The 22,518-nt window shown below is 37.1% G+C and overlaps 7 protein-coding genes and 1 long non-coding RNA gene across 17 annotated transcripts in view; 3 read left to right on the top strand and 5 right to left on the bottom strand.

Moving 5' to 3' along the window:
* The first annotated feature begins 690 nt into the window (after nucleotides 1–690).
* Fbw5 (F-box and WD repeat domain containing 5) lies at nucleotides 691–7,472 on the top strand. 2 transcript variants are annotated; one of them, XM_043419274.1, is made up of 10 exons: nucleotides 691–712; nucleotides 1,046–1,366; nucleotides 2,198–2,355; nucleotides 2,445–2,622; nucleotides 3,627–3,819; nucleotides 4,067–4,300; nucleotides 4,427–4,602; nucleotides 4,824–5,157; nucleotides 5,572–5,784; nucleotides 5,887–7,472. In XM_043419274.1, the coding sequence occupies exons 1-10, from the start codon at nucleotides 706–708 to the stop codon at nucleotides 6,152–6,154; spliced, it is 2,082 nt and encodes a 693-aa protein (XP_043275209.1). In that variant the 5' UTR covers nucleotides 691–705; the 3' UTR covers nucleotides 6,155–7,472. The 2 variants fall into 2 exon arrangements, with proteins under 2 accessions (XP_043275209.1, XP_043275210.1); XM_043419275.1 differs by lacking the exon at nucleotides 691–712 and having other exon boundaries at nucleotides 1,034–1,190; nucleotides 1,259–1,366.
* On the bottom strand, nucleotides 1,727–3,633 carry LOC122410846 (uncharacterized). The gene is made up of 2 exons (XR_006261025.1): nucleotides 2,797–3,633; nucleotides 1,727–2,727 (listed from the first exon to the last, which is right to left on the bottom strand). It is a non-coding gene; the product is annotated as an uncharacterized lncRNA (long non-coding RNA).
* Nucleotides 6,125–10,945, bottom strand: LOC122410844 (E3 ubiquitin-protein ligase PPP1R11-like). Of its 4 annotated transcripts, none has more exons than XR_006261022.1 (6): nucleotides 10,649–10,945; nucleotides 10,409–10,490; nucleotides 8,228–8,336; nucleotides 7,776–7,886; nucleotides 7,427–7,631; nucleotides 6,125–6,199 (listed from the first exon to the last, which is right to left on the bottom strand). XR_006261022.1 is itself a non-coding variant. In XM_043419291.1 (5 exons), the coding sequence occupies exons 1-5, from the start codon at nucleotides 10,681–10,683 to the stop codon at nucleotides 7,603–7,605; spliced, it is 366 nt and encodes a 121-aa protein (XP_043275226.1). In that variant the 5' UTR covers nucleotides 10,684–10,945; the 3' UTR covers nucleotides 6,449–7,602. The 4 variants fall into 4 exon arrangements, 2 of the variants coding, with proteins under 2 accessions (XP_043275226.1, XP_043275227.1); XR_006261023.1 differs by lacking the exon at nucleotides 6,125–6,199 and adding an exon at nucleotides 6,449–7,354; XM_043419291.1 differs by lacking the exon at nucleotides 6,125–6,199 and having other exon boundaries at nucleotides 6,449–7,631.
* LOC122410836 (succinate--hydroxymethylglutarate CoA-transferase) lies at nucleotides 8,423–10,402 on the bottom strand. The gene is made up of 2 exons (XM_043419278.1): nucleotides 8,789–10,402; nucleotides 8,423–8,699 (listed from the first exon to the last, which is right to left on the bottom strand). Exons 1-2 carry the CDS (start codon nucleotides 9,854–9,856, stop codon nucleotides 8,469–8,471), a joined length of 1,299 nt encoding a protein of 432 aa, XP_043275213.1. The 5' UTR covers nucleotides 9,857–10,402; the 3' UTR covers nucleotides 8,423–8,468.
* A 156-nt stretch (nucleotides 10,946–11,101) lies between the features above and the next one.
* On the top strand, nucleotides 11,102–13,109 carry LOC122410841 (probable RNA-binding protein 18). Its single transcript, XM_043419288.1, has 5 exons — nucleotides 11,102–11,317; nucleotides 11,442–11,539; nucleotides 11,649–11,862; nucleotides 12,292–12,368; nucleotides 12,526–13,109. Exons 1-5 carry the CDS (start codon nucleotides 11,312–11,314, stop codon nucleotides 12,749–12,751), a joined length of 621 nt encoding a protein of 206 aa, XP_043275223.1. The 5' UTR covers nucleotides 11,102–11,311; the 3' UTR covers nucleotides 12,752–13,109.
* On the bottom strand, nucleotides 13,110–14,296 carry mRpS25 (mitochondrial ribosomal protein S25). Its single transcript, XM_043419289.1, has 3 exons — nucleotides 13,990–14,296; nucleotides 13,796–13,902; nucleotides 13,110–13,440 (listed from the first exon to the last, which is right to left on the bottom strand). The coding sequence occupies exons 1-3, from the start codon at nucleotides 14,124–14,126 to the stop codon at nucleotides 13,181–13,183; spliced, it is 504 nt and encodes a 167-aa protein (XP_043275224.1). The 5' UTR covers nucleotides 14,127–14,296; the 3' UTR covers nucleotides 13,110–13,180.
* A 68-nt stretch (nucleotides 14,297–14,364) lies between these two features.
* Nucleotides 14,365–20,384, top strand: AlaRS (alanine--tRNA ligase, cytoplasmic). 2 transcript variants are annotated; one of them, XM_043419273.1, is made up of 11 exons: nucleotides 14,365–14,572; nucleotides 14,960–15,128; nucleotides 15,543–15,731; nucleotides 15,811–15,956; nucleotides 16,113–16,304; nucleotides 16,400–16,690; nucleotides 16,912–17,296; nucleotides 17,451–18,298; nucleotides 18,378–18,927; nucleotides 19,071–19,254; nucleotides 19,457–20,384. In XM_043419273.1, the coding sequence occupies exons 2-11, from the start codon at nucleotides 14,985–14,987 to the stop codon at nucleotides 20,194–20,196; spliced, it is 3,669 nt and encodes a 1,222-aa protein (XP_043275208.1). In that variant the 5' UTR covers nucleotides 14,365–14,572; nucleotides 14,960–14,984; the 3' UTR covers nucleotides 20,197–20,384. The 2 variants fall into 2 exon arrangements, with proteins under 2 accessions (XP_043275208.1, XP_043275206.1); XM_043419271.1 differs by having other exon boundaries at nucleotides 14,366–14,572; nucleotides 14,973–15,128.
* Nucleotides 20,345–22,518, bottom strand: part of LOC122410837 (mitochondrial ribosome-associated GTPase 2) — a 28,777-nt gene continuing 26,603 nt past the window's right edge. For all 5 annotated transcript variants that reach the window (XM_043419284.1, XM_043419281.1, XM_043419282.1 and 2 more), the window contains exons 2-6: nucleotides 22,041–22,394; nucleotides 21,396–21,734; nucleotides 20,978–21,116; nucleotides 20,649–20,881; nucleotides 20,345–20,560 (exon numbers count right to left, since the gene is read on the bottom strand). In XM_043419284.1, the coding sequence (XP_043275219.1) occupies nucleotides 20,411–20,560; nucleotides 20,649–20,881; nucleotides 20,978–21,116; nucleotides 21,396–21,734; nucleotides 22,041–22,394 (1,215 nt within the window). In that variant the 3' untranslated portion in view covers nucleotides 20,345–20,410. The remainder of the gene's footprint in view (nucleotides 20,561–20,648; nucleotides 20,882–20,977; nucleotides 21,117–21,395; nucleotides 21,735–22,040; nucleotides 22,395–22,518) is intronic.

Here is a 22,518-nt window from a genome sequence, read left to right as displayed (position 1 = left end):
TTAACACGAGTTTTTCCCTCTTCTCCTCGGAGTGCCACTGTTTGGAGCGGTCAATTCCAGAACTTTTCAAACAAAAAATTTTATTCCTTTTGTTCTCCGAACATCAAACAGAGCAGCAATAGAGGAATTATATGGAAAAAAAATTTGCTTTAACTAAATACTGCATGTCTAAAAATCTATTTCCCACTTGGTTTTGTGAAATATTGTGTCCTCCATTCAAAGGTTCTCACAGAAAATATAATTCGTTAGATAGTGTATTTTGTACTGATTACAAATTTTTACTATCAATATATTACGATATTACATACTCAATTTACCAATATATTACAAAAAATTGTACTTTGTAAATTGTAATTTGTGAATTTTTACAAATTTTATAAAAGTATAGCAATTTTTGATCTTTTTGCGTTTCTCGCATTCGAATTGGTAAAGAAGTACTGTGGGGCCGGAAACTATGTATAATGACACCAAAAACTCCACTTAATTAATATTTATTGAAGATATCACAAAAAAGAATTAAATTATTCAAATCAAATTTCATACGACGTGTACACGAGGTTTCTTGCTTCATCCGACGCCACAGGTGTGGGGGTTGGTCGAACACGGTCTCGAAGTATATATCGCGCTTCCTGTTTGTCCCGACTGGTCCCGACGGTTGAGCTATTCGGTCCGCGGGATTATTACTTGTTTTCGCCGTTGGCGCTGATGCTCGGTAAGTTTTACCGACGTTGGTGGCAAATCCGCCCATTTATCGATTATAAAAAATCCATAATGTGTCGTTTGCTGTTTTTGATCTCTTAAAAAAGCCAGAAGTATACAATATTATTCCTGCAGCCGATATTCGACATCAAAAGGAAGCACATTCAACAAAACGAAATCAATCATCATTTTTATAGATGCGCATTAGTCTAGATGCGCGCGCAGTTCAAAATTGCGTTTTCTTACCGCGCGTGTCCTTGAGCAAATTGGCGGCGCGTGAAAGGATCCCTCCCCTTATTTTCCTAAGCAATTTCGTGCTGCGCTGACAGATATCAGCTGTTTTCAGTAAACAAAGAGCCGCGTTTAGAGATGGACGTCGGTGGTGACCGTGAGTCCGCGATCGAAAGTACGAGTAAGAATGACGAACAAAGCGTTCCGGATGTTGAGCCTTCTAGCTCATCCTCCGAGAACGGGGACGAAAACGATAATTGGTATTACATGCCAGATTCGATTCTTCTCACGATTTTCAAGTTTTTGACACCAAAATCACTCCTAACAGCGGGAACTGTTTGCAAACAATGGAACAGGGTTTCGAAAGATGAGTTCTTATGGAAAGATCTGTTCTACAGGACTTACAAAATCGAGCCAACCGTGGGAATAATACCAGGTAAGAAATAAGACGTTTTATTTGTTCTATAGTGCTTTGGACCTCCAATTTTGGTTTCGTTCGTTAATATGTAATGAAAAAAAAAGCTCGTGCTTCATATATTGTTGTGTACAGAATACACATAAATAGTTCCACCAACATTTAAGTATTCTCTTACAACATTTTAATACGGGTTTTATTTGTGATTCATGAAGGAATGATATTTTTTCAATACATTTTTTTGTAATTAGGTCAACACAATGGTGGGATAACAAAAAAAATTGTGTTTGATGTTTTTTCCAGTACTTGTGTGTAAATATTTTCTAATGCTAATACATATGAGGAATGTCATGCTCTGTGCTTGAACAAATTTATTCAGAATTTCTTGTACCGATGTTGAGTATTTTATTTTAATAACATTCAATTTTCAAGAAACTCTTGTACTCATTTCTGAACAGTACAAATTCTGATTTGTATAGGATTTGTCAATTAAGAAAAGTGCAAAAGTATTCCGCTTAGTCAAATTTTTTATATAAAAACACAATTTGAAGTGAAATATCAAATAATAGAGTTTTGTTTAGTCATTTTATGTTGAAGTAATTTACTTTCGATTCCCTGTCTGCCAATAATTGAAAATTTGCTATTTTGATGTTATTGCCACTTTGAGGAACTAGAATAGACAATGATTTTTTTTTTCACTATCGAACTCGTTCATCCATTAACTTATGTTGGTAGCTATAGAAAAATATTTTCATTCGAAGAATGAAATAAAATTCCACATAGATTAAAACTGAACAAAACTCAATGACAATGTTGAAAATAATGAATAAATTGTTGACTTTATAATTCCAGGAAAAACATCTTGGCTGAGCGAATTCAAAAGATTGACTTATCACACTCCGCTACTAGAGACGGAAGTTCAAAAAGAGCATTGTCATCAAGTATTGCACGTCAGTTTTTCCCACAATGGAAAAATGTTTGCCACGTGCTCAAAGGATGGTTATATTTTGGTAAAACTAATATCTATCATCGCTATTTGCTATTTCAAAAATTGTTTATGACAATAATATTAACTATTGAATAAAATATCTCGACGCAGGTGTGGGACAGTCAATATCCGGTTTCGATAAAGTATCACCACGATATGAAGGCGTTCAGCTGGAAATACACGCAGTTTTCGCAATTTAATTCGTCTGACACGCTGCTCCTTGTGTCTGGAGTTCATTTTGGTGCCCCCCACAGTACGTCTGGCGAAATAGCGGTATTCCGAGTGGCCCGTGAGTTCAAAAATAGTATAAGTTTGTGGTTCTTTTTTCAATTTTATTTTATCATTCGCTCACAAAGATATGCCTCTCTTCTCCTCTTTGGTGAGTGACGATCCTCTTGAAGAAATTTTCGAGCTCTTGGTAATATTTTACCCATAAAATAAGCCACACATTTGACATATTTACCTCACCACTCCCGAGCGAGTTTCGCGAAAGTTTGATCTCGGGTGAATAGAAAGAGACCGAATGAACGAGCTAAATGGTGGAACAAAAGGAAAGAAAATTACACCAGTGACAAATATAAAGTCTTTGTTCAAAGAGGGCAAAATGCAAGTGGCTTTGAGACATCCAAAAGGAATGACGAAACTTTTCAACGCGCTCTGGCACGAGGAAAGCTATTTTTAGCTTAAGGTTCATGTACTTGAATTCCGATTGTCGAGTGCCAAGAAAAATAGAACAATAGGTACGAAAGAAACGCGCAACGCAAATTAACGGTGAAAACAATCGATGTGTCAGACACACGATCCTTAAAATTTCATCGTAGAAATCAAGTTAGTCAATCGCTTTATTTCCCATGTTATGACTAGAGAAACGTCAATTTTTTTTTCTCGAAACTTTTGTTTGTTACGAGTTAGTTGGAAGTAACTTGTTGTTCATTCTCAAAGACTATTTAATACGTAATTTTCCTTAACCAAAAATCTCTTGGGATTACTAAATCAAAAATTCCTAACTTCAATAATTGCTTAAATATTAATTTAAAATAATGAGATCACGGAGCATATCCATAATTTGATCTCAATACTGCATCGTTTTCTTGTCGTTTTAACAAAAGCTCTAGAACACTGAGATAGAAAAATACGCCAATGTTTATTAGTTCCCAGTAACAGACAAAGCCACGAATATTTTTAATGTTTTCATTGGTATACGATAATTCTCCCAACACCATATTTTAATGCTCTCTGAAATGTCTTCTCTGTTTCTTTGAATGACACTCGTTTTTGTTTAATTAATTGCAGCCGGTTTCGATCTACAATGCCGGGTTGTGAATAAGCCGTACGACATATTCGGAACGTGGTACAGTGAACGTCATCTTCTCAGCGGTGATTTACAATGGCTGGCACAGCTGGTAAGTGCCAGTGTCCTTTGGCTCAATAAGGCGAATCAAGAATCGGAAAGCGAGCACGTACCGATAATGAATCAACTTTACAGGTAAAAAATTCAATCTCATCAACGAAAAATGAAAAATTCCTATTTTCTGTTGAACTTTAAAGAACAACGACCATTTTGAAAAAGTTGACTCATTCGTGTCCTTACAGTTTTGAAACAATAAGACAGAAAAATTCACATTAGTTGGTCAGTTCACAAGGTCACAGATTTGCCGAGGGAAATTCAACGTTCTATAAACTTTAAAAAATCATCAAATTTGCTTTCATAATGGCTTTCATAATGTTTACAGATTTTACAATGGAAATGCAGCTTCGATAAGAGCAGTCATGGTAGCAAATTGTCTATCTCCGACGCCGGACGAAGCTGAATCACCGAAACCTCAACCTTCGTGTTCAAAGATTAATAAAGAAGAGCGTGGAAATCCTCCAAGTCACAGAGATTTGTGTTCAAATTCGTCCGATAAAATTCAACAACAGCCCGAGGAAGAACCCGAAATATTGCACTACGCCTCGTCTAGATTACAGTACGGCTACCATTTCTTTACTAGTAAAACAACAAAATAGTCTGGCACAATTTTTGTTTCGTTTTTTACTCGTATCTGCACTATTTTCCACAAAAAGAAGGACAAAATATGTTTGTGCATTTCCAGATACAGCACTCTCGAGGGAGGGTTTATGAATTGGAGAAAACTGGGCGATGGTTTCGAATACGCGAGTCCAATAACGTACAATCAGGAATATCGTCAAGCGGAAATGGAAAAAGAGACTGCGGAAAGTGATACTGAAACTGAGAACAATCAGTGGGAAGAAGAGAGCGAATCTTCCGGTGAATCATTTCAAAATATTAGTTACAAAGTTCATTGGCAATATTGCGTTGTTTCTTAATTTTGTAAAACTTCAGTCAATTAATTAGTTACGATGGATTAAGATTTTTAATTGATGGATATTTCACATCTTATCCTCAAATATGTTGAGCTATAAATAATCGAACTGCACAGGTTTTTGTTTTGTGAAAAAATAGTGAATTAAAATAAAATTCATTTTCAGAATCGTCCGCGGCCGAGGATTGCGATTCCGACGATTTAGCTGACAACCCAGAGAAACTCCTTATTTTCACAACCGGTTCCAAAACGTACACGCCTCATCAGGTAGGATTCAAGAGAATAAAAGCTGTTAATTTCCCGAGAAGATTGGAGCCTGGACCGTCGTTGCGTGAAAGATTGGCACAGCGTGAAAGAGAACGAGAGCGTCAGATCGCGGGATCGAGATTAGAGCCAAATTGGTCGGACTATGATTCCGTAGCTGAAAAATTCGATAAAGTCGATCATTTTATTGACCTTCATGGGCATATTATTGGAATGGGACTTTCACCGGATCACAGGTAATTTTTATTACTGTCATACGTCAAAAATATTTATCTGCATTAGCACTTCAATTATAAACATTTTTTTCAACATTGATTCGAGCGTATTTCCGTTCGGAATAACACAAAAACTCGCTTCACGTTTCGCGTCATAGAATAAAACTTCAAGTATCTCCAGCATGAATTAATCCCATTCAGAAAGCTCTTCTGTTGATTCTCATTAAAATGCTGGAATAACTTGCTTCAATTTTTACTTAATAAAGATGAGCGGTGTAAGAAAGAACGTGAGATATTTATTATAAGAAAAGCTCTAGTTTCTTGAAACTTTTTCCCCCATTTGTCCGAAATTTTGAAAATTATCCCACTAAATTTTTCACTTTTAAATAACTAAAAAGTGGTTTAAATAATAAAAAAAAACTTTTTAAACGAAAGGTATCTCTACGTGAACACGAGGCCGTGGCCTCGAGGCTACGTGATAACGAATCCTCTGCAGCCTCCGCCGATAGCTCAGGAGATTGACATTCACGTGATCGATTTGTTGACTTTGAAACAAGTTGGAACGATGCTGAGAGCACACAAAGCATACACTCCGAACAACGAGTGTTTTTTCATATTTCTGGACGTTTGCGACGAATACGTAGCGAGGTAATAACAGAGAAGATAAAATAAGTCGTTTCAATGCAATATTAGATGAAAAGAAACTTCTCTAGACACAAAATAAACAAAAATCGAACTGATTATTTGCAGTGGTGCCGAAGACAAACACGGATATCTCTGGGACCGTCACTACGGAATATGCTTGACTAAATTTCCACACTCCGACGTGGTTAATTCGGTAGCATTTAATCCAAGAGATCCGGAAATGCTGGTTACAACGAGCGACGATTTCACAGTTAAAGTTTGGCGTAGTCGGGCAATGGTTAAATCTCTTGGTCTCGACGAAGATGACTACCGTCGTGGAATGGAGGTGCGTAAGAGGCGCAGATATCATCGAAGCAGTTGTAACGTTGACTGATTGAAGACCATTCAGTTTCCGATTTAAAGAGACATCTACGGCGTCCTGACGGATAAACGATTTTAAATCATACTTTTAAAAAGTGCCGGAAATCCTGTTGGGCTAAAAAAATGATAAATTGGGTATAAAATATCGAAAAAAGCAAAAAAAATGTCCAGGACATTTTTTCAAAACGGGAGAATAACATTGTGACATGTTTTCCGTCAGGATTTTTGTTAAAATGTCGTGAACAAAACGATCTCTTTAAAATTGGGGACTGAATGATGAAACCGATGAATCAAAGAAGAATAAAAATGAGAGGAAGAATAAAATTTCAACTTTACTCAAATATTCGTCAACGCAAATATCGCAATTCAACAATAATTGCTAATGTAATGCAATGAGTGTTAATCCTTTATAAGACATTTTCTTATTAAGGCTACGATTATATTTTTTACATACCATTTTTAATAATTGTTCCTTTTTTTTTGAAAATGATATTTTGTAAATATATTATAATTATGGCAACGAATGCGAGCGAGCCGGCCACTCGCGATCTAAATACACACACACACACACACGAACATACCCACACGTACTCGAGTATTTCCACAGAAAATTGTTTGTTGATGTTCCTCTCAACGACTAATAACACACGTCAAAAATTGGAAATAGCATTCGTCCGATATCTGAGCACATTGGAAAATTCAATATGAAGGGGAAAAAATCACTCGCGTATGAATGAACGCTTCTATAACGTACTTCTAAATTAAAAACTATCTTTTATGCATATTTACTGTGAGATAATTATAAAGTAGGAATCATGTGAGATTTTATCATTCATTTTTTCTTCTCTCTATCGTTTGGACGGAAAAATGAAAGTAAGTGTATCCTTACCATAAATACGAGCGAATCTAGATACTGTATCTGACGGTATTGTTACACAATATTTAGGTGTTTCAGCGCCCCTCCGCATAATCCATATGTGTATATATTCATACAGTATGTTTAGGTATATACATTCATTATATATGGTAATAGTAATGAGTTTTTGAACTTGAAAGTTTTTAAAACGTTACAAGTTAAAATTGAATGAACGACGAATAATAATGATCGATCACCCTTAGGGAGAGAACTTTTGAAGACTCCCTAAAATCTTGGGCCTTGATGGGATATTTAAACTACACTCCAGTTTGTGGATTTCTTTTTTTCTGTTCGACTCTATTATGAGAACAAGAGGAAGAAGATAGTATATTTACAAATAAGATTGTACTTTGAAGACTGAGAACTTACATAATTAATAAAAACCTTGGTTGCCGAGGATTATCTCGTGCAGGAATCATTGATTATCTTTTTTCTTCGTCGCTTCATAGACAAAGAGAGAAAGAGGTGAAGAGCGAGAACGATTTGCATATATATAGAAAAAGAGGAAGATCTCACGACGTTGGACTTCGGATGCTCAGACTGCCTCAATTCAAATCGGTCACCAAAGGTGGTTCTGTAACAATACGAAATAGAAATGTGAGTTTTCTTGGGCTCAGATTTTTCGGTTTTGTTTTTCGCTGCCATGGAAGCTCGCTTGAAAAATCTTTACCTGGTTGCGGTGATATGCTATCTCGAGGATTCTGCGTTTTTTACTTACGCAAAACTTTTTTGTGGGCGTCTTTGTGACCATGACAATGCTTGCACTCGTCGTCACTGTCGTCCGAACTACTCTCGCCGAAATTTTTCGGCTTTTCGTAGATACAGCAACCTTGGAAATTGAAAATGTTAGTTATCATGTTTGAACTGTCAGAAGATTCGTGTAAGGGTTTAAACCAATTTGTATTTCTAAATAATATTAAGGGGTTGCGTTGCTCAGGCGCTTAAAAGAGTTGATGGTTCTCAGATATTTTTTCTTCAGAAAAAAACTTCAAAAAAATGTCTTAAAGCATTTGTTAATGAATCATTCACAGATCACTAGTTTCAAAAGTATGGAAACAATAATTTTCTTTGTTTCACCAAATTTCATACTTGAAATCAGCCAAGACTGATTTTACATTTTATTGAAAAAATTTAGTGATGAGAAATCATATCATTTTTAAATTTACTCACATTTTGATTTCTTTTTGTTCATATGCTCGTTGTCCACCGTCCCTTGGGTCCATTGAACTTTTTTACTCGACCTCGGTTTACGTAGACGTAATCTGACGGTTGGAACATCCTGAAATATTTGAGAGAGCGTAGATAAAAAGTGGTTGCTTCAATTTAGCAGAAAGTCGAGGAAAGTTAGGAAGGAATTATTGTCGATGAGTTATAAAACGATATTTATTTCGTTCCTTAAAGGAATGCCTGCTTATTGTACAATTTTGTATTTAATGAGACCATTGATGGTCTCGTCATTATAATTCAACAAATTTTTCAAAACTTCGTGAGTATGTTGTCCCAGAGTCGGAGGTGCGGATCTTGCTGCATTTTTTGCATAGCTGTATTTAACGGGTGGTCCAACGACTCTGACGCTTCCAACAGTTGAATGTGGCAGTTCTTCGACTAATCCAATATGTTTGATGTGAGGATCTTCAAATACCTGGAAGAAAAAAATTCATCAGTTCATGAACAATCAAGATGATTTTATTTTCAAAATTAACATCAGGGATAAAAGGAGAGAAAAATTACCTGTCCTATGGTATTAATGGGTCCGTAAGGATAAGGAGCGTTTAAAAAAATTTCAGACCACTCCTCGTTGGTTTTAGTCTTGAATTTTTCCCTCAAAATAGCCAACAGCTCTTCTCGATATTTGACTCTGAGCGTATTGTTGAAAAACTTTGGATTCTCTGCCAACTCTTGTAATCCCATTCGTTCGAGGAGAGCAAGAAATTGGGCATCACTTCCGGTGCCAACAGTCATAAAACCATCTTTTGTGGGAAATGCTTCATAGGGCACAATACTTTCGTGTTCAGAGCCCCACCGAGTAGCTTCTTTGCCTGCATTTAAATAATTGGATGCGACGTTTATAAGAGAGGCTACTTGAGTCGACAGCAAATTGCACTGGATCCATTGACCTTGTTGAGTCTTTGATCTTTGTAAAAGAGCTGCCATTATGGCTCCGTGAGCATAGAGGCCTGTGGCTAGATCGGTCATGGCAACTCCAACTTTACAAGGATTTCCATCCTTTGGCCCGGTAATATGGAGAAGTCCTCCGATGGAAGCTGCGATAACGTCGTATCCAGGTCTCTGAGAGTAAGGTCCACTCGTTCCGTATCCAGTCAAGGAACAATATACCAATTGAGGTGCTACTCTTTTCATTTCTTCCCAGCCTAAACCCATTTTTGAAAGCTTTCCTGGTACATAATTTTCCACCAAAACATCAGATTTTTTAGCCAATTCATATATTATGTCTCTTCCTCTCTTGAGATCAATACAAATGCTTTTCTTGTTTCTATTGACACTAGCAAAATATGTGGATTCTTGTGTGCCTTCAAAAAATGGAGGTCCCCAGTGACGGCTTTCATCTCCTGTCCCTGGTCTCTCAATTTTCAAAATTTCTGCTCCAAGATCACCCAGTATCATAGTACAATAAGGTCCTGCAACTATCCGGGTTAGATCTAATACGCGCACTCCGTCAAGAGGTGAACGATCCTCTGGAGCATCTTTGCTCAATTGTCGCAAGGAGCATGAACGAACACATGGCAATAACTTTTTCAGGCCATATGGTACACACGAATGGAAGAGAATTCTTTCCATTTTTCATTCCAAAGGAAGAAAAGTGTTTCCAACTTATTACTCCATTCGTAGTGTAGCTGTTTTTTCAAATTGGTAAAATCTTCCACAAATAACTGACGTTTTCAGAATGCGTTCAATAGATTCAACTCAATTTAGACAGTCTTGTAACGCAGCACTAAGTTTTTTATTCTTGTGAAATGATATTCGTTGTAATTTACAACAGGTTCAATAATTAAACAAATTCAATATGAAATAGTTGTAATTTTTTTGTAACTAATTTTATAAATGCTCCTTCAGTTTAATCACTTGACAAATATCATTTCACACTCCAAAATAATATTTGAAGAATGATAATTGTCAGGCCCGTTTGTTGATAAAATATCAAACTGTATGTAAATGACCCTCACTCCAATTTTTGAATATTTCGAGAACGAAAATAAGATACTGTACTACGCGCAAATTTAGATGGTTTTATAAGCCATCTACGGATATTAAATGTAAAATATAAACATATACTCCGAAAAGAAGGTCGTCAAAATAAACAAGTGGAAATGTAAATCACGAGTTCCCTACCTGCGATGCGTTGTCGGCCACATCCCCCTCCAGTATCGTCTCTGTTTGTGATTGCGACGTTGATTGTCCAGCCATCGTTGTTCTTTCCATAAATATAACGAAAAAAAAACGTCGAACCTTCACTAAGATTTTACACACTAATATCAATAAGATGTCAAAAACAGTATTTTTTCTTTTTACAGTCGATCTTTTTATAACTTGTAAATTGTAGGTTTTTGTTTCGTATCGTCGTCACCTCACCCCCTTGGAACTTTTATCGCTGTCATTCGGGTCATAATCTACAGCTGATAGTCAAAAATACTTTTTTTTTATAGAAAGAGCAACAGAGAACTTCTCTCGCATTGGGAAAACCGAATTTGTTAGAAATTCGTACAAGCAAGAAACGTTAGCGAAAATTAGTCAAAGGGGTGCGCTAGTTGTCATATTTAAAAAAAATAGAGTGAAATTTTCTGTCAGGCAGAACCTATATTTTTATACAGATTCTGAATTGATACGATCAAAAAAAAAAATTGCATTCCGAAATGTCTATAGGTAGTGGAAAGAAATAATTTAACGAATATATAAAAATATCTATAATAAAGTCTCTCTCTCTTCTCGGTATCAGTGTTAACTGAGAATTTTGTCGGTGGGGTGCGCTAGTAGTCATCTGTCGTAATTTTTGTAAATAGTGCCCAAGCCCAAACAATCAATATAGGACGATATTCGACATAAAATTGATTTTAGCCTCGTAGTTTCAGACGGTAGATTCGTAGGGTTTCTTGTAAATAAATATAAAAATTTTAAGCAGATTTTAATCAGGTTGGTCGAGAAGACCCGCGAAATCATATCAGTGTTCCAGTCGATAAGGTTCCTATGTACGATTTTTATAAATAGATCGAGTATTTCGATTAACAGTCAGCAGCAATGGAGGTAAGTGCTTCCATTCGTTGTCATCTTTTGAGTATATAGAAGGTTATAAACTGTGTTTTCTTGAAATTTAAAACCATAAAGATTCCATATTTCATTATTGTTATCGGAAAATTTGAAATTTTAGGCCAACCCCCAGATTCCTTTGCCATTAGAACCAATTAAATCAAACGCTATTGAAGATCGTAGATTGTGGGTGGGCAATTTGGATTTACGAATTAATGAGTAAGTATTTATTTGAAGCCATTGAATGAACTTAAATATTTTTTAAAGTCCTAAGATTACAACTTTTTCTGTACATCCTGAAAACACTGAATTTGTTGTCTGTCAACCGGTACCAACTCCTCAAAATCGTACAAAAATATGGAACGATAGAAAAGTTTGACCTACTGTTCCACCGGTCAGGCCCTCAGGCCGGACAACCCAGAGGTTATGCTTTTGTAACGTATAGAGATGCTCGTGACGCAGAAAGAGCTAAAGATGTTTTGCACAATGTCAGACTAGGAACCAAAAATATTGTGGTGAGATGGGCACACAGCGTTAGTGAGGTAAATGTCTCTGATGTTTGTACCTGTTATTGGAAGGATTTAAAAGTATTCATGAACTTTACTGAAACAGACATTAAATATTTTTATATCACGCGGTACGTAAATGGACGCTTTTGCATACGTTTCGCGTACACAAAACCCCCATTTCCGCACCTCGTAATATAAAATTTCGTATAACACGCGTACGAAAAACTTTTTCGTCTTAGTGTTATAATGTACTATTTTATAACTTTTCTTTTCTTCAATATTCATATTTTTTCTATTTTATTCTAATGATTACACATAGAATTGAACGAATAGAAAAAAAGTGAGCCATTAAATCTTTGTTCTCAATTAAATTTCCGATTCAGAAAAAAGTTTATTCCTACTTTTGTGGTTGACTTGTTGAACTGGCTTTCTAAAAACTGTGAATTTATTCCATTTTTTCAGGGTGAATTAGACAAACCTAAAGCAAAGCTGGAGATACCAGCTTTAGCTGGTGCAAAAAAGGAAGACAAAAAAATTAGGTACGAATAAAAATATTTGACATTTTCCTTCAAGTCATTGAAAAATAATTATCTTTGTCATTGGGTGTCTTTTTGGAACTATGTATCGAAAAAATGAAGTTAGGCTATGCTTAATTATGAAATTAACCATTATTGAATAAAATTAATGTCAAAACAGCCGCCAAACTGCAATACAAGCGATAGAAGCAAAGCTTAAAATGATGAATGAATCGGAAGAAGAGTTTGAGTTGAACAAACCATTGGATGACGCACCTCCATTAATATATCAGTACCAAAGGCCAGAAACTCAAATACCGTCCTCGTCTGCTCGCCACAATCACCTAAGAAATAATCGCCATTATCACAGCAGCAGACCTTACAATCGCTCCAGGCCGAGGAGATAATACCGCCCATTGTTGAATCTTCACCTCGCATTTTCATTTTCTTCTACCTGTTCCTCATTTTAATATAATCTATCTGAGAATCTCTTGACAAAAAGCTTATGTATTCTTGCTTTCATAGTCAGAGCTTGAATAGGAAATTTTTGCAAAAGTTACTGTCTCCATTAACCCCTAACTGGCTCTCTTCTATTCGTATGATAATGGTAGAATTTCCACCTACTTCTACCTAAGAATAAATACGAAAAAATCTTATTTATTTCTCTAATGTACCTATAAGTACAGCGAGTTGCGCGTATTTTGGTAATTCATTGTACTAACGTTTGTAATAAAATAAAGACTCGTGCCTCGGCATTCCAACAAATCCTTGTTTTATAGATTTTATTTACAAATAAAAGAGTTTTAAATGATCGATACACAATGCTAACAGAATTTCTAGTTCTGAGCGTATTTGAATTTTCCTCTCATGTGATTTGGCAATGGCACTATTCCTGGACACACCAATTGTCCCTCTATGTCGCACATGCACCCGTGTTCGCAGCCTATTCCAAAATTTGCAGGATTATCTTTTTTCTCAGCAGCCAAGGCTTCTCTGTGCAAAACTTCCTCTGATTTTCCAACTACTTTTATCAGATGTTCTAGTATTTCATCTTTATTCTTCCCATCGACATCAATCAGCAATTGTTTTCCATCCTCTATAAAAAGATTTAAACAGTCTTGAAAAGTTTACCTGAAAGCTTTGTCAAAAAAAATTGTAAAATTTGGAAATATAAAGAATAAATCCTTGAAGTATACTCAGGTTCTGAAATACCCTGGGTAACAGTCAAGACCAAATTTAGACCATGAAATTTTATACTCCGACCGAATGCTTGAGGAATAGCACTTTTACGTAAGAGATAACAAAATGGATCTCCAGAATAATTGCAAAGTACTTAAAATACTATGCTGTGATATACTTAAAAATTGATTTGCTCAAGCTATCGTTGATTAATATTTTCAATGTCAGCAATTAAAATTGAATTATGAACAATCAATTATAAAAAAACTTACTATAAAAACATCGGACGAAAGGTGAGGGAGTCATCTTCTTGAAGGTTATAACTTGTACATCAGGATTTTTATATTGAATTTGCGGTATGTGCCAAAATGCGAAATCTCTGAAGACAAGGAAAGAAAAACGTTTACGATTATCAATGTGATTAACCAGAAATAGTGACAAAATGATAACATAACCTCAAACCCACTTTGCTCCGACATGATTTTGACCAGCTATATTATAATTCATGGAAAATATTTGAATGGTATCCTTTAGCACAAGTTTCCCAGCCTCAAGATATTTAAGAGTTCTCCTGACAGGAGCTCTGCCGATCATAAAAGGCATTTTGTCGGTGTTATTTAATTGTTGTTACGATAAGTTTTTTAATTAATTTTGATTTCACCGTGATTCTTGACGAACAACTTGGTCACCGCCGGCTATATTTACATATCCGTGAATTGAGACAAAATGATAAACTGCACGCCGCTCCAAAAAAACTGCTTCGGGTCTGGTTGGTAACCGGCGTATATGTGATTTGGAGATAATAAAACTGTTTTTTTTACCCTCCCTCACTGCTGTTGTCCCAGTCAAAAAAATAACAGATTCAGGTTGCGTCACGTTTACCTGCAATCCGTGCAGTACTTTCCAGACTTTCAACTTGGTCTGCTTACATTATTGGACATTGACGTTCAATTCTTCCGTAAGATATCTTGGTGTTCGAGTTATCACTGACCTCGTGGTCAACTGCTTGTTTTTCGTAGGGATCAATCAACTCGTGACCGGTAAACGAAGTAAGTTATTATTTATGGACAGCAATATTACAATGATCTAGTAGAATTCGATTCACGAAGAATTTTTATCATCACTTGGTGCAGTGACTTTTGCCATATGGTGAAAAATTTGCTGAACGTTTCAATTTTTTTATCATCACTTTCAATCAATCATTCATTACATTTGTTTATAACCTCGAGCAGATAAAAATTTTCCATCCAAACATTAGAATATGTAGCAATGATTTTAAAAATCGCTGTATTTTAGTTGTTTTCAATTGTCTGAGTTTTGTCAAGCTTCTATACTGTAAAGGAATCTTTAAATTGCCTCACATATCTGACACCTATTTTAATTCATTTTATTTCAACTAATTTATTACTTTTAACTATTTTTAATACTAATTACAGTATTTTCTCACAGCCAGACATCAAGATGCCTGAATCAATGACGGCTAAAGAAGTACGCCAATCGTACATAGATTTTTTCAAGAGCAAAGGTCATGAATATGTGCATTCCAGCTCTACTATACCCCACGACGATCCTACATTGCTGTTTACCAATGCTGGAATGAATCAGGTAATACTTCTTCTTAATTCAACAAAAATGATCAGTAAATTGACGTATGGATTTTCTATTTTTTCTAGACTTCTTTAAATTGACTTTTTTCACTCCAATAGAAGACTTTTATGAAAAATTAAATTTGCAGCTCAGTACGAAATTAGATAAATCTATATGAAATATTTAGGAATATTTTTGCATGGATAAAATTTAAAAACTTGAAATAACCATTTGTTTTTAAATTACACACGAGAATGACCACTCTTGATGATTTCAGAGATTGCTGAACTCCTTCAGCATCCAAAACAATCTAAAAGAAATAGAAAATGATTGTTTTTACTACAGTGATTTGAAATTTGAATTATCGACAATTAAAAGTTTCATTTTCTTCAACTCTTGTACTGTGATTTTTTATTACATTTGCAACCATAGTTCAAGCCCATTTTCCTTGGCACTGTTGACCCGAACAGTGATATGGCCAAGTGGATAAGAGTTGTCAATACCCAGAAGTGCATAAGAGCAGGAGGAAAGCACAATGACTTGGATGACGTTGGCAAGGATGTTTATCACCATACTTTCTTTGAAATGATGGGCAACTGGTCGTTCGGAGATTATTTCAAAGTAAACTATAACAACATTTAAATGATTTTATCTTCTTAGGATCTCTGAAAAACGAATAATACCTCTTCTTTTTCACTAGAAAGAAATTTGCACCTGGGCCTGGGAATATTTGACGACTATTCTGAAATTACCTGCTGATCGATTGTACGTTACTTACTTTGGTGGTGACGAAAAAGCTGGACTGGAGCCAGACAACGAGTGCAAGGACATTTGGCTCTCTTTAGGGTAAAAACTTTGTCACCCTAAGATTTTATTAATTTCATCACGGGGTCGTAGAATTTATATATTCATTTATACATTGGAACGAGCTTCAGAAAAATATGCAACCATTTTGGCTCTCTTGTAATTTGTCACGAAATACGTTTGCGTTATGCTTTACAGTGTACCACCGACGCACGTTTTGCCAGGAAGTATGAAAGACAATTTTTGGGAAATGGGTGAAACTGGTCCATGCGGTCCTTGCAGTGAATTGCATTACGATCGAATCGGAGGTCGAGAAGCTGCTCACTTGGTGAACGAGGATGATCCTGACGTCCTCGAAATATGGAATCTCGTATTTATACAATTTAATCGGTAAAAAGTGCTGAAACTTCAATTTTCAACTGAACAGCAATACAGAGCGGATAGAAATGAACTCGTGTTTCTTCACCGTTTTCCATTGAATACAGTGAATCGGATGGATCGCTCCGAAGTTTACCCAAAAAACACATCGATTGTGGTCTCGGATTGGAACGTTTGATCTCTGTGATACAGAATAAGCGTGCCAACTACGATACTGATTTGTTCATGCCACTGTTCGATGCTATTCAAAAGGGTACCGGTGCTCCAGAATATCAAGGAAGAGTCGGAGACGACGATGTCAATGGCATCGATATGGCATACAGAGTATTGGCCGATCACGCTCGTACGATCACAATTGCTCTCGCCGATGGTGGAATGCCGGACAATACTGGCCGAGGGTAAATTATTGTACCCATTATTACGGTTTATAAAATTTTTATATCGTGATGACAATTTTTCACGATTTACTTACTCCACGAACAATTAAATGATAGGGTAAAAGTAATCCTTCTGTTTACACTTTTTTTCACGAAATTCTGAACTGCTTTAGGTGAGGGAAATATTGAAAATTCAAACTGTTAATTCACTCAATATTTAAAAGAAAACAATTTTCTTGCAGCTATGTATTGAGAAGAATTTTGCGAAGAGCGGTGCGTTACGCGACCGAAAAATTGAACGCAAAACCCGGGTTTTTCGCATCATTGGTGAATGTCGTAGTCGAATTACTCGGCGAGACATTCCCTGAGTTAACGAAAGATCCTCAATCGATAATGGACGTAATCAACGAAGAAGAAACCCAATTTCTCAAAACTTTGTCTCGCGGTAGAAATCTTCTCGATCGTACGATCGCCAAACTTGAAAATCTGAATATTTTGCCCGGCGAAGTAGCTTGGCGATTGTATGATACTTACGGATTTCCGGTTGATCTCACGCAACTTATGAGCGAGGAAAAAGGTCTGTCGGTCGATATGGCCGCTTACGAGGAAGCTAAAAAATTGGCACAGGTAAAGAAACGCTGTAGAATAAAGACTTTCATCTCCACTTACAGATCCGTATCTCAAGTCGCTTTCCACTCCTTTTAGAATTTCCTGACTCAAATTTTGATTCTTTCATTCCGTGGAATTCTTGATTATTAATATTGAGGATTTTTGCTGACAGATCGCATCCCAAGCCAAATCAGGTGGCGCTGACGAGCAAATAAATTTGGACGTGCACGCAATAACGGAGCTGCAAAACAAAGGAGTTCCTCCAACCGATGATTCCTTCAAGTACAATTACAAGGCTGCTTCGTCGGACAGGAACGCTGAATACATATTCGAGGCCTGCGACGGCAAAGTGATAGCGATTCGTCGCGATAAAACGTTCGTTGATGCAGCATCGTCAGGCGAAGAAGTGGGCATACTTCTCGACCGTACTAATTTCTACGCCGAACAAGGTGGCCAAATTTATGACGAGGGATTCCTCGTCAAAATAACGGACGACAGTAACGACGAAAACACGGAAATTCGTGTGACCAATGTACAAGTTCGTGGTGGATACGTTTTACACGTTGGAACTGTGGGAATCGGAAGTTTGAAGGTCGGCGACCGTGTCAATTTGAACGTTGACACTTCCCGACGACGTTTAGTTATGAACAATCACAGTGCGACGCACGCTCTTAATTACGCCTTGAGGAGCGTTCTCGGTACGGAAACCGATCAAAAAGGTTCTCTCGTCGCTCCCAACCGACTGCGCTTCGATTTTACTAACAAAAGCGCCATGAGCCCCGTCCAAGTGAAAAAGACTGAAGATATAATCACGGAAATCGTTGAGAAAAACAAACAAATTTATGCTAAAGAGAGCAACTTGGCTGTCGCCAAAACTATTCTCGGTCTGCGCGCCATGTTCGAAGAAGCTTACCCAGATCCCGTCAGAATCGTCAGCGTTGGCGTTCCCGTTGAAGAATTGGAGAAAAATCCTCTGGGCGATCGTGGAACTCACACGAGCGTTGAATTTTGCGGTGGAACGTAAGTTTCAATGAAACTTTTCTTTTAAACACACAACAGTACGGAATCATTTCGAAATATTTTATCATTCGTTTTGCAGGCACTTGCACTACACCAGTCACATCGGCGATTTCGTGATAACGAGCGAAGACGCGATTTCTCGCGGAATCCGAAGAATCGTAGCTCTAACCGGGCCGGAGGCAAGCAAAGCGTTGAAAAAGGCGGAGCTTTTACAAAATCGTTTGAACAAAATCAAAGCCGACGTCGAAGCCGATACAACGTGTACCGACTCTAAAGAACATATAAAGCGAATCGTTGAAATGACCGAAGACGTTTCTCACGCCACGATTCCTTACTGGAAGAAAGACGAGATGAGAACGATGTTGAAAAATTTGAAAAAATCTCTCGACGACAAAGAACGCGCTGCGAAAGCTGCGATCGCTAATAACGTCGCTGAAGCAGCTTCCCAACTCATTCAAACCCAAGTTGGAACGCCTGTGCTTGTTGAAGAACTTCAAGCTTTTAGTAACACCAAAGCTCTGGATCTTGCGCTTAAAAAAGTCAAGGCAGTATCGCCCGAAACGAGTGCAATGTTTCTCAGCGTTGATCCTGAGAGTAAAAAAGTTTTCGCACTCTGTGCCGTTCCCAAGGTTTGTAATTTTAGTGGATTTGTCACTTTGAACGTTGTAAAAAAATTCGATTGAATAACGCAAATCAATTAAAATAAAACAGCATGTCTTCTTGGTCCAATAGTTGTTTAAAGATGTACGAAATGTGAAATTGGATTTTTCAGAGCGCTGTAGAAAAAGGATTGAAAGCAAATGAATGGATCAAGACAATCGCGACGTTGATGAACGGCAAAGGCGGTGGAACGCCCGAGTCCGCGCAAGCCTCTGGTACGAATTACGAAAGTCTCAAGGAATGTCTGAAGCTCGCTCATGAATTTGCGTCGTCGAAGCTTGGTTTGGATGCAGCAGGTAAAGGAGCATGAAAATCACGTAGGAATGTTGCAGCAATTCGGTTTACAATAATTCTCTTTTCAATGTCTTATTATTGTTGTTGTTGCACGTGAATGAATATTTGCAATTTGATAATAAAAAAATGTTCGAAAAATCCAGAGCTTTTGTGTTTAGCTGCAGAAATTTTAAAGACGAGAATTTCTACTCTTCGTTTGTGTAGAGCGCGTCGAATCTTCGAAAGGAGTTAAGAACGATTCGTCGAGTGAAAAAAACTCGGAGGATTTGATCCTCCACACGGTGCCCGGTAGTATGAGAGGCAATTACGTTCAAATCGTCGCGAAGTGGAGCAATAGAAAATTGATAATCAAGGAAGAAAATGTGAAGACCGGTGAATCTTCAAACGCTCTTTTACTGAAGGGCAAGAACGTTGATTTACGTGACGGATCTGCCATTGCTTTTTTCCTGGCAAATTCACAGCTACGACGAGACGACGATTCGTTCGCAATGAGTCAAGTTATTCAGTGGATGAGTTATGCGGAAAATCACATAACACCGCAAGTACTCACCCTCGTATTATCCACACTGGGCCTGGACTCGAAAATTTCGTCGACGAGTCGAAAACAGTCGGAAGATCAATTAACGCAAACACTCACCGCCCTCAACGAGATTTTACTCGAAAAAACTTACCTCATTCAAGACCGTGCGAGTCTCGCTGACCTGGCAGTGTTCAGTGCTTTTCTCCCCCTTTACGAGCACGTTTTGAGCCCGGAAAGCCGGAAAACGTACGGAAATCTCACGAGATGGTTTGAAACGATTCTCAATCAGTCAGTTGTGCTCGCGGTTGTTAAAACTTTTCAATATTGTGAGACAAACGATCAAAATAAAACCTCGCAGACTCCCCAACCGAAACGTAAACGAAACCGGAATTCTAATCGCCAGAAAAAATCGCCTCCCTGCTAGTCATCTTTTTCTGCGTTCTTTGTTGTCGGTGTAGTCGGTGGTTTCTATGTGAAATTATATTAATAGATGCGATGTGATGGGGGAGTCGGTGAAGGCTGACAGCAACTACAACTTTTGAGATTATTCACTTTTTTCTACGACACAGCGATAAATTTTCTAAGAAATATATTACAAAGAACATCGATTTACACGGACGATCCAATAATTACGAAACCTATTCCTTGCGATCTTCACTTCTTGCTTTCAAGTCACGATCGTATAGAAGTCTCATCTCTTTCAACAGGTGCGATACATTTTCGCCCATTTTCGCAGATATTGGCACGATCGGCAGGGCCACTCTTGCTTTTAGCTCCGTCAGGTTTTCCTGAAATGTCAAACAGTTTTTATGTTTTTTTTCTCTGTTTCCAATAATGAAAGCCTTCTAATGAGAACATTTTTGTAGTTGAAAATACCCTCGATTCTGGCAAGTCAATTTTATTTGCTATGAGAAGCGTAGGCCTTCGTAAAAGCTTCCTGTTGAATTGTTCGATTTCGTTTCTCAATGTTTCGTATTGCGTCCAAGGCTTCTCTAGACTCAAGTCTACGATGAACAATAGTGCGGCGCAGCGTTCGATGTGCTTCAGAAAAGTTATACCGAGACCTCGATTTTTGTGCGAATCTTCGATTAGACCGGGTAGATCGGCCACTGAAAAAAGTTTATTCAAAAAATATGTAGTTTAGATAAATTCAGAAATTTTTCTGAGTTTTGTTTGTTCAGTGTTTTTTCCAAATAACAATTCACCTGCGATTTGTTCGTAATCGTCGTAAAGAACCATTCCCAAATGTGGCCTCAACGTCGTGAATGGATACGAAGCCACTTTCGGTCTCGCACGTGAAATCGCCCTCAACAATGTACTTTTTCCGGCATTTGGAAGCCCGATCTTTCAAGAAAAAAATACAAACATTTTCTATTGAATGCTTATTTTTTTTTATACAATGATCATTGTTTATGAATTAAAAAAGTTGTTTCGGAGTAACAGTTCATCGACAATTATCATCACTGACTCTTAAAATTTTGTTCAATGTTCTGTATACTTTGAATTTCGTACTGTAAGCAAAAGCTGAAGAATCATTTTCTAAAGACTCTGTACTGAAAGGTTGCCTTAATTGAAGAAATGTTTTGTTCGTATGAAGAAAAATAAGAAAATGGAATTAATTACCAATCCAATGTGTGCCATACTTCGTACTTCTAGTACATATTCTTTTTCCTCTCCAACTGCTCCATATTCACAAATCTGTGGGCATTGCTGAGTCGGTGATGTGAAAAACGCATTTCCGTGGCCACCGGCACCGCCTCGGGCAGCGATGAACATCATTCCTGGTTCATCAAGATCGGCCAATATGTCACCGTTCGTGTTACGTACTATCGTACCAATTGGTACTTTTATTACTTTGTGTTCAGCATTTTTACCGCAACAGTCTTTCGAATACCCTTTTTCACCGTTTTCTGCTTGGACAATATTTTTGACCCCTTTGAGATCTTTAACATCCGGAGAGACCTGAAACAACATAAAAATATAATGAATTTAGTAAAGTTGCGAAAAACTGTAAATTCCAATCGGTTCATCTTGAAGTAATTGATGAACGAAAACTTTGGACCATATGGCAAAAACTTCGTCTAGAATCTTTCTATGAAATGAACATTTTAATAACTACTTTTCTAGAATCAAACTGAATTTAGAATTGAAATATTTTAATTATCACAGAAAAACACGAGTTAAATTGAGAATTACAATAATGAATAGGAGAAACCATTGTGCGTTATATTTGTGATAAAAGAAAATGATTGTATTTATATTGTTTACCTCAAAAAGGACGTGTCCACCATGACCTCCATCGCCACCATCCGGTCCTGCCTTATCGTTGACCCATAACTGGAGAAAACTAATAGCTCCGTCACCTCCAACTCCTCCGAATGCTTTCACCTGTTTAACATCGACGAAACATTGTTCGGTGTGTTGACGTGATTTCGGTTTCAAATTTCTCAGAGCCGTTGGCATCCATTTTTCACGAAACACTGTTAAACTTATTGTCCTTTGGAATTTATAATCGCTATTCAAATTCTGTTTTAATGAATCTCTTGGGTTTAGTGCTAATAAATATTGCTCTCGAATCCGGCTGCATGTCGTCGAAAGTCGGAGGCGATTCAAGCAATTCATCTGTAATTAATTAAAATGCAAAGTTAATTATTTGTTAGCGAAAAATTTATTCATTTACATAAAAAATTGTTTTTTTTTCTTAAAGCTACTTGTTACGAATATAAATCTAATGTGATAGGTAGTA

This window comes from Venturia canescens, chromosome 5, assembly GCF_019457755.1.
Source record: "Venturia canescens isolate UGA chromosome 5, ASM1945775v1, whole genome shotgun sequence".
Taxonomy (NCBI): Eukaryota; Metazoa; Arthropoda; class Insecta; order Hymenoptera; family Ichneumonidae; genus Venturia; species Venturia canescens.
The sequence above is the reverse complement of the archived record's forward strand: the minus strand, read 5'-3'. Positions and strand labels throughout refer to the sequence as shown.

Coding starts and splice junctions, on each gene's coding strand:
- Fbw5 (XM_043419274.1), top strand. Junction 3,820..4,066: donor ATAATGAATCAACTTTACAG/GTAAAAAATTCA, acceptor TAATGTTTACAG/ATTTTACAATGGAAATGCAG. Junction 4,603..4,823: donor AGAAGAGAGCGAATCTTCCG/GTGAATCATTTC, acceptor ATTCATTTTCAG/AATCGTCCGCGGCCGAGGAT.
- LOC122410844 (XM_043419291.1), bottom strand. CDS start 10,683: ATGACCCGAATGACAGCGATAAAAGTTCCAAGGGG. Junction 8,337..10,408: donor TGGCCGACAACGCATCGCAG/GTAGGGAACTCG, acceptor CAAATATTTCAG/GATGTTCCAACCGTCAGATT. Junction 7,632..7,775: donor CGCCCACAAAAAAGTTTTGC/GTAAGTAAAAAA, acceptor GTATTGTTACAG/AACCACCTTTGGTGACCGAT.
- mRpS25 (XM_043419289.1), bottom strand. CDS start 14,126: ATGCCTTTTATGATCGGCAGAGCTCCTGTCAGGAGAACTCTTAAATAT. Junction 13,903..13,989: donor CAAAATCATGTCGGAGCAAA/GTGGGTTTGAGG, acceptor CCTTGTCTTCAG/AGATTTCGCATTTTGGCACA. Junction 13,441..13,795: donor TTTCGTCCGATGTTTTTATA/GTAAGTTTTTTT, acceptor ATCTTTTTATAG/AGGATGGAAAACAATTGCTG.
- LOC122410836 (XM_043419278.1), bottom strand. CDS start 9,856: ATGGAAAGAATTCTCTTCCATTCGTGTGTACCATATGGCCTGAAAAAG. Junction 8,700..8,788: donor CCATTAATACCATAGGACAG/GTAATTTTTCTC, acceptor TTTTTCTTCCAG/GTATTTGAAGATCCTCACAT.
- AlaRS (XM_043419273.1), top strand. CDS start 14,985: ATGCCTGAATCAATGACGGCTAAAGAAGTACGCCAATCGTACATAGAT. Junction 15,129..15,542: donor CCAATGCTGGAATGAATCAG/GTAATACTTCTT, acceptor TTGCAACCATAG/TTCAAGCCCATTTTCCTTGG. Junction 17,297..17,450: donor AAGCTAAAAAATTGGCACAG/GTAAAGAAACGC, acceptor TTTTGCTGACAG/ATCGCATCCCAAGCCAAATC.
- LOC122410841 (XM_043419288.1), top strand. Junction 11,863..12,291: donor GGGCACACAGCGTTAGTGAG/GTAAATGTCTCT, acceptor CCATTTTTTCAG/GGTGAATTAGACAAACCTAA. Junction 12,369..12,525: donor AAGGAAGACAAAAAAATTAG/GTACGAATAAAA, acceptor ATGTCAAAACAG/CCGCCAAACTGCAATACAAG.